Raw genomic sequence first — 8,818 nt, 5'->3', positions numbered from 1 at the left:
GTGTGTTTTGTGTGTGTGTGTGTGTGTGTGTGTGTGTGTGTGTGTGTGTGTATTTCATTTGTGTGTGTGTGTGTGTGTGTGTGTGTATATACTGAACAAAAATATAAATGCAACATGCAACAATTTCTAAGATTTTACTGAGTTACAGTTCATGACTGGGAATACAGATATGCATCTGTTGGTCACAGATATCTTTAAAAAAGGTAGGGGCGTGGATTAGAACACCAGTCAGTATGTGGTGTGACCACCATTTGCCTCATGCAGCGCGACACATATCCTTCGCATAGTTAATCAGTCTGTTGATTGTGGCCTGTGCAATGTGGTCCCACTCCTCTTCAATGGCTGTGCAAAGTTGCTGGATATTGGCGGAAACTGGAACACGCTGTTGTACAGGTCGAGCCAGATCATCCCAAACATGCTCAATGGGTGACATTGGTCTGGTGAGTATGCAGGCCATGGAAGAACTGGGACATTTTCAGCTTGGAGGAATTGTGTACAGATCCTTGCGACATGGAGCTGTGCATTATCATGCTGAAACATGAGGTGATTGTGGCAGATGAATGGCACGACAAATTCTCTAAAACAGCGTTGTAGGCAGATTATGGAAGAGAAATGAATGTTCAATTCACTGGCAACAGGTGGACATTCCGGTAGTCAGCATGCCAATCGCACGCTCCCCCAACTTGAAACATCTGTGACACTGTGTTGTGTGACAAAACTGCACATTTTAGAGGGGCCTTTTATTGTCCCCAGCACAGGGTGCACCTATGTAATGGTCATGCTGTTTAATCAGCTTCTTGATATGCCACATCTGTCAGGTGGATGGATCATCTTGGCAAAGGAGAAATGCTCAATAACATGTAAACAAAGTTGTGCACAAAACTTTAGATAAATAAGATTTTTTTTGTGCATATGGAACATTTTTCAGAACTTTTTTTTCAGCTCATGAAACATGGGCCCAACAATTAACATATTGCGTTCATATTTTCTGTTCAGTGTAGGTGTGATTTCTAAATAACTGACAGTTGGTAATAAGCAGTGGTATGCAGCAGGAATGCACCAGAATGACACACTGGCCTTCAAACAAAAGTCCAGCTGACTTACTGGGTGGATGGTTTACGGAGGTTAGCATACAGAAAACGTGTATTTTTTTTTATTTTTCTTGTAGGAATATATCAAAGACTTGTAGGAGTATTTTATCAAGGGAAATAATTATTGTATTGTCATTCACTTATTAATATACACATTTAATAAAACAAACATCTTATCAATAATTTATTACTTTAATTTCAGAATTTTCAGAATGAGAAATTAGTCTGCTCTAATTTTTACTTCTGATACAATCTACTCAGTCGTGTGTAGAGTGTTGGGAATGACCAAGATACATGCTTAGTCCCAAATGGCACCCTATTCCCTTCAATGCACTACTTTCGATCAGAGCCCTACGAACCGTGGTCAAAAGTAGTGCACCAGGGAATAGGGTGCCATTTGAGATTGTATCATATTAATAAAAGGGCTGAGGGATGATATACGGTTGGGAAAGACCCATACAGTCATTGGGAAAGACTACTAAATGGGCTTTCCACCTTTCCATATTTAAAATGTCTTATCGTCCCATAAAAAAACGTGGACTTCTTTCAAACAGTGAAAATGGATTGAAGGACTCAGGAATGGTAAACTTTTTCAAATAATCTTATTTGGACAATAATTGCCCTTCGATATTCGCGCATACATACTATGCAAAGATATTGGATAGGTAGCACATACCATTTGATATAGATCGATAGCGAATGTTATATTCTTCTAGAATTATGCTTCATACATATTGAAAGCGAAAGCTGCGTGCAGCGGAGGAGACAGCTCATTTGGCTAAAGTCAATCGTCTGAGAACGTGACTTCACTTCACTTTAAAAACAGAACTACAACGCTTTTCTCTCACCGTTCACACAAGAAGCAGCTAGGCTACCTGGCAGGCAGGCTGGCTAGCTCACTGTTTTCTAGAAGTGTCATCAAGGATGCTCAAGATGAGACAGTGTTCTTTACCTCTTTCTGCGTTCCCTCTTTTGGCTGGTAAGTAAAAACGTTATAAAGTATCTGTCCCTCCCTCATCATTCCGGTTGGATTCAGACTGTGCTTGCAAACTTCAGCGTGTCTATAATATAATGAGAGCATTGAGGATGATTTTAGTGATTGATTTTCGCCTAGAGTATGTTGCTTTGAAATGTTTGTTGGCTGTCTAATGCATGATATCTAGAAAAGTATTTGTCTGTCCTGCTGATTTATATTTTCAAAATTATATTTGGTAACCAGGTAATCAAATCTGTGAAAATGCATTTTAGTTGGAGAATATGGATTTTATGTTTAATGCCAATCCATTCTAAACCGATAGTTCTGCTGGAGAGCCAGCAGTGGATGGCCAGCAGTGGATGGCCAGCAGTGGAGAGCCAGCAGTGGAGAGCCAGCCAGCAGTGGAGAGCCAGCCAGCAGTGGAGAGCCAGCAGTGGAGAGCCAGCCAGCAGTGGAGAGGCAGCAGGGGAGAGCCAGCCAGCAGTGGAGAGCCAGCCAGCAGTGGAGAGCCAGCCAGCAGTGGAGAGCCAGCCAGCAGTGGAGAGGCAGCCAGCAGTGGAGAGGCAGCCAGCAGTGGAGAGGCAGCCAGCAGGGGAGAGGCAGCCAGCAGTGGAGAGGCAGCAGGGGAGAGCCAGCCAGCAGTGGAGAGCCAGCAGTGGAGAGCCAGCAGTGGAGAGCCAGCCAGCAGTGGAGAGGCAGCAGGGGAGAGCCAGCCAGCAGTGCAGAGCCAGCAGTGCAGAGCCAGCAGTGGAGAGCCAGCAGTGGAGAGCCAGCCAGCAGTGGAGAGCCAGCAGTGGAGAGCCAGCTGTGGAGAGCCAGCCAGCAGTGGAGAGCCAGCCAGCAGTGGAGAGCCAGCCAGCAGTGGAGAGCCAGCAGTGGAGAGCCAGCCAGCAGTGGAGAGGCAGCAGGGGAGAGCCAGCCAGCAGTGGAGAGCCAGCAGTGGAGAGCCAGCAGTGGAGAGCCAGCAGTGGAGAGCCAGCCAGCAGTGGAGAGCCAGCAGTGGAGAGCCAGCCGTGAAGAGCCAGCAGTGGAGAGCCAGCAGTGGAGAGCCATCCAGCAATGGAGAGCCACCCAGAGTGGAGAGCCAGCAGTGGAGAGCCAGCAGTGGAGAGCCATCCAGCAATGGAGAGGCAGTCAGCAGTGGAGAGCCAGCAGTGGAGAGCCATCCAGCAATGGAGAGCCACCCAGCAGTGGAGAGCCAGCAGTGGAGAGCCAGCAGTGGAGAGCCAGCAGTGGAGAGCCATCCAGCAATGGAGAGGCAGTCAGCAGTGGAGAGCCAGCAGTGGAGAGGCAGCCAGCAGTGGAGAGGCAGCCAGCAGTGGAGAGCCAGCAGTGGAGAGGCAGCCAGCAGTGGAGAGGCAGCCAGCTGTGGAGAGCCAGCTGTGGAGAGCCAGAGGCGCTGTGCTGGCAGGGCCTGTAACCCTCGCATGGGGGACCTAGCCTTGGGTTCGAGGACTACTCACCCAGTCTGTGTGTGGATCCAACTCCACAGAGTCCTACTGCTCCTACCAACAGACTTCTAGTTCTCCCGACAAGGAGTCTTCCTGCCCAGCAGTACCCAAATGCAGCAAGTGCAACGCAGCCCTCCCCCACCAGGCCCACCTAGCCACTGCCATGACCGACTCGTCCTTTGAATACCCAGATACATGGTGGCAGTCTGCAGAGAGGGTGGAGACCGAGACCCTCCAACTAGACCTGGAGACAGAGTTCTACTTCACCCACCTGATCCTGGTGTTCCGTTCCCCCCGCCTCTCTGCCATGCTGCTGGAACGTTCCCAGGACCACGGACAGACCTGGAAGACCCTCAGGCACCATCGAGGACCACTTTGGAAATAAGTGTTTTAATTCATACTTTGATGTGTTATGCTCTGGGATCAAAATACACCTATTTTCTTTTAACCCAGGTACTTTGCCAGGGACTGTGAGGACACCTTTGGCCTGGCCAAGGATGGGGGAGAGTGTGGCAGCCTGTACCTCCAAGTACTCAGAAGCGTTCCCCTGTGAACACTGTTTTCTGTCTCCCTCTTACTCCTGTGGCAGATCCACAGGGGGTGTGCGTGTAGCTGTGTGTATCTGTCTGTAACAGTAATCCAGTAATACATATGTAATACACTGCTCCCTCCCTCCCTTGTGGCAGGTCCACGGGAGGTGTGTGTGCAGACACAAAACAGCCGGCGACCATTGTGAGCGCTGTGCTCCCCTCTACAACGAACAGCCTTGGCAAGCTGCCAACGGTATCATAGGAGCCACCGCATGAATGCAAGAGTGAGTCTTACAGGGTCAGGAAGGTGAACAGGCAAAACCACGTACATTATACAATATACACAGCCACAGCCAGACATATTCACTAGTAAATGTATGATTCAATAGGTACAGTACATTTTATTTTTGTTATTCAGGATGCCATTGATTTATCGATGCAAATATTAGTGAAACCTATTATCTGTACCTTTGAGAAAACAGATTGAACCGAATCACACTGGATTAGAACGCTGTCAAACATCTTGTTATTTTTCCTGTGCGGATCAACATAATTGTCACGCCGATCATTGTCGCAGTGTGAATAAGGTCTATAGGAAAACAGAAATGTGTTTACTCTTTCTTTTTAGAGTGTAAGTGTGCAGACATGCAGACAGCTGTCACTTTGACCTGGGTGTGTGGCTGGCATCAGGATGGCGTAGTGGGTGTGTGTGTGACTCCTTTTTAATAAATGTGCAAACATTTCTAAAAGCCTTTTTTCGCCTTGTCATTATGGGGTATTGTGTGTAGATTGAGGGAAAACATTTATTTCATCTATTTTTGAATAAGGCTGTAACGTAACAAAATGTGGAAAAAAGGGAAGGGGTCTGAATATTTTCCGAAAGCACTGTACTTCTGCCTGCATCTCTCTGTCCCTGTTATATCTGCTTTGTTACTATGTTGTAACCCAGCTCTGTCCATGTAAGAGTACACACTTATCCCTCTCTGTCCCTGTTATATCTGCTTTGTTACTATGTTGTAACCCAGCTCTGTCCATGTAAGAGTACACACTTATCCCTCTCTGTCCCTGTTATATCTGCTTTGTTACTATGTTGTAACCCAGCTCTGTCCATGTAAGAGTACACACTTATCCCTCTGTCTGTCCCTGTTATATCTGCTTTGTTACTATGTTGTAACCCAGCTCTGTCCATGTAAGAGTACACACTTATCCCTCTGTCTGTCCCTGTTATATCTGCTTTGTTACTATGTTGTAACCCAGCTCTGTCCATGTAAGAGTACACACTTATCCCTCTCTGTCCCTGTTATATCTGCTTTGTTACTATGTTGTAACCCAGCTCTGTCCATGTAAGAGTACACACTTATCCCTCTGTCTGTCCCTGTTATATCTGCTTTGTTACTATGTTGTAACCCAGCTCTGTCCATTTACGAGTCCACACTTATCCCTCTCTGTCCCTGTTATATCTGCTATGTTACTATGTTGTAACCCAGCTCTGTCCATTTACGAGTCCACACTTATCCCTCTCTGTCCCTGTTATATCTGCTTTGTTACTATGTTGTAACCCAGCTCTGTCCATGTAAGAGTACACACTTATCCCTCTGTCTGTCCCTGTTATATCTGCTTTGTTACTATGTTGTAACCCAGCTCTGTCCATGTAAGAGTACACACTTATCCCTCTCTGTCCCTGTTATATCTGCTTTGTTACTATGTTGTAACCCAGCTCTGTCCATGTAAGAGTACACACTTATCCCTCTCTGTCCCTGTTATGATTTGTTACTTGTTTTTTTAACCCTCAGCCTCTGACTCTTGCACAAGTAAGAGAGAAAGGGAATGATTTGTTTTATTTGTTATTACTTTGGCCTGACATGGGCAACTATCTCCATGGTGATGGTGTCCATTGTGGTGGTATCCACGTCTCCCTCCCTCTTATGTCTGACTTGTTACTATGTTGTTACTATTGCCTGGTATGGGTTGCCATGGTCAACATAACAGCAGTGATTGTCAATCGTGGTCTTGAGTAGGTTTTATTTGTGTGAACGTTTTTTTTCTCCAGCTCAGCAATGAAACACCTGATTTAGCTCATCAAGGTGTTGAATATCAGTTGAATCAGGTGTGATGAAGTCACTAAGCCGTAACAAAAACATTCAGTAGTAGAAGGTTAGTTATGCCCATTGTCAGCTCTGACATTATCTTAAGATATATATGATCTTATCGAACCCATGGGTCATTACACACACACACACACACACACACACACACACACACACACGCAAGCAAGCAGACACACATACACACACAGACATTAACATATTCTCTCTTTCGTCCCAGAAAAATGTGAGTGTAAGGAGATGACTATTGGCAAACCCAAACTCTTCTGTGCCAAGGAGTATGACTATGGTAGGTGGGATTAAGAAAGATGTGCGTGGGAAAAGTGGGACAAGTTCCTGGGAAAAGCCTTCATAACTACATAATCTTAGCATTAGCCATGAATGATGTCATACATTGTCTCATGTGGCTCCACCTGGCATTGTACTCCTCTTTCTCTGAGAATTTACTGTAAAAAGATATTAAAATAATCTCAGACAATGCATATGTAAAGATAACACTGTAGATTAAAATTTAAATCTAATACATTGCATGTTTGAGGTTAGCCAACTACTATTTTATGGTTGGTGCTATGCATAACAACAACCCTAGGAGTTAGCTTTAGAGTACAAACAGATCTGGGACCAGTCTGTAGTGAATGATGCCAACAGAATTGAAAAGGAAATGCTACTACACTGCATGTTTGAGGCAGTAGTAGATGGTGCCAGCAGAATTTAATAGGGATTGATACCAACAGTATGGGCAAGCGCTCACCTGGGTTTAGGGGGCAGATCGATTGATCTCTTCTCCATAGTGCTGATGGTGAGGATTGTGGCGGCCCATGATCAGGGCTCCCATGCTGAGGTGGAGGTCAAGGTAAAGAAGGTCCTATACTACAGCAGCCAGGCGAGGATCCAGAGAGGTCACATCACCCTTTTCCCAGAGTCCTGGACCAACCATGGGTGCATCTGCCCCCTTGGCCCTCGCAAGCTAGACTTATTTACATTAGATGACTCACCGCAACCTTAATCTGGTTCACCAGAGCATTCTATAATTTATATACAGTGGGGCAAAAAAGTATTTAGTCAGCAACCAATTGTGCAAGTTCTCCCACTTAAAAAGATGCGAGAGGCCTGTAATGTTCATCATAGGTACACTTCAACTATGACAGACAAAATGAGAATAAAAAAATCCAGAAAATCACATTGTAGGATTTCTTATGAATTTATTTGCAAATTATGGTGGAAAATGGCGTATGCTGGAATGCTATGGCAGCCATGATGGTTTAGTCTGCCTTGAATTCTAAATAAATCACTGACAGTGTCACCAGTAAAGCACCCCCACACCATCACACCTCCTCCTCCATGCTTCATGGTGGGAACCACACATGCAGAGATAATCCGTTCATCTACACTTTAGTAGTGGTCTCACAAAGACACAGTGGTTGGAACCAAAAATCTCATTAGACCAAAGGACAGATTACCACCGGTCTAATGTCCATTGCTAGTGTTTCTTGGCCCAAGCAAGTCTCTTCTTCTTATGTCTATCCTTTAGTAGTGGTTTCTTTGCAGCAATTCGACACTGAAGGCCTGATTCACTCAGTCTCCCCCACCAAACTTTACAGTTGGCACCATGCATTCAAGCAGGTAGTGTTCTCCTGGCAACTTTTTTCCAGTCCTGTCTGGTCCAGCAACGGTGGGTTTGTGCCCATAGGCGATGTTGTTGCCGGTGATGTCTGGTGAGGACCTGTCTCTTACAATATGCCTACAAGACCTCAGTCCAGCCTCTCTATGCCTATTGCAGACAGTCTGAGCACTGATGGAGGGATTGTGCGTTCCTGGTGTAACTCGGGCAGTTGTTGTTGCCATCCTGTATCTGTCCTGCAGGTGTGATTTTCAGATGTACCAATCCAGTGCAGGTGTTGTTACACGTAATTTGCCACTTTGAGGACGATCAGCTGTCAGTCCTGTCTCCCTGTAGCACTGTCTTAGGCGTCTCACAGTACGGACATGGCAATTTATTGCACTGGCCACATCTGCAGTCCTCAAGCCTCCTTGCAGCATGCCTAAGGCACGTTCACGCAGATGAGCAGGGACCCTGGGCAACTTTCTTTTGGTGATTTTCAGAGTCAGTAGGAAGACCTCTTTAGTGTCCTAAGTTTTCATAACTGTCTGTAAGCTGTTAGTGTCTTAATGACCGTTCCACAGGTGCATGTTCATTAATTGTTTATGGCTCATTGAACAGACAGTGTTTAAACCCTTTACAATGAAGATCTGTGAAGTTATTTGGATTTTTACGAATGATCTTCATAAGACAGGGTCCTGAAAAAGGAAGTTTCTTTTTTTCCAGAGTTTCTATATATGGACAGACCTACTCATTCAGGAGTTGTTATTTATTTTTTACTATTTTCTACATTGTAGAATAATATTGAAGATGTCAAAACTATGAAATAACACATATGGAATCATGTAGTAACCAGGAAAGTGTTAAACAAATCAAAATATATTTGAGATTATTTGAAGTAGCCACCCTTTGCCTTGACAGCTCTACACACTCTTGCCATTCTCTCAACCAGCTTCACCTAGAATGCAACAGTCTTGAAGGATATGCTCTGCACCTGTTGGCTGCTTTGTTGCTCTGCTTTGTTGGCTGCTTTTTCTTCGCTCGCAGTCCAACTCATCCCAAACC

At 45.3% G+C, this 8,818-nt stretch overlaps 1 protein-coding gene across 2 annotated transcripts; it reads left to right on the top strand.

Annotated features, from left to right (window-relative positions):
* Positions 1-1,435: 1,435 nt before the first annotated feature.
* LOC127910572 (serine-aspartate repeat-containing protein I-like) lies at positions 1,436-5,866 on the top strand. Of its 2 annotated transcripts, XR_008075260.1 has the most exons (3): positions 1,436-2,070; positions 2,390-4,332; positions 4,677-5,866. XR_008075260.1 is itself a non-coding variant. In XM_052474654.1 (2 exons), exon 2 carries the CDS (start codon positions 2,427-2,429, stop codon positions 3,588-3,590), a length of 1,164 nt encoding a protein of 387 aa, XP_052330614.1. In that variant the 5' UTR covers positions 1,436-2,070; positions 2,390-2,426; the 3' UTR covers positions 3,591-5,863. The 2 variants fall into 2 exon arrangements, 1 of the variants encoding a protein (XP_052330614.1); XM_052474654.1 differs by having other exon boundaries at positions 2,390-5,863.
* Positions 5,867-8,818: the final 2,952 nt, after the last annotated feature.

Source organism: Oncorhynchus keta, chromosome 22 (genome assembly GCF_023373465.1).
Source record: "Oncorhynchus keta strain PuntledgeMale-10-30-2019 chromosome 22, Oket_V2, whole genome shotgun sequence".
NCBI lineage: Eukaryota > Metazoa > Chordata > Actinopteri > Salmoniformes > Salmonidae > Oncorhynchus > Oncorhynchus keta.
This window is presented reverse-complemented; position numbering and strand designations above follow the sequence as displayed.

Coding starts and splice junctions, on each gene's coding strand:
- LOC127910572 (XM_052474654.1), top strand. CDS start 2,427: ATGGCCAGCAGTGGAGAGCCAGCAGTGGAGAGCCAGCCAGCAGTGGAG.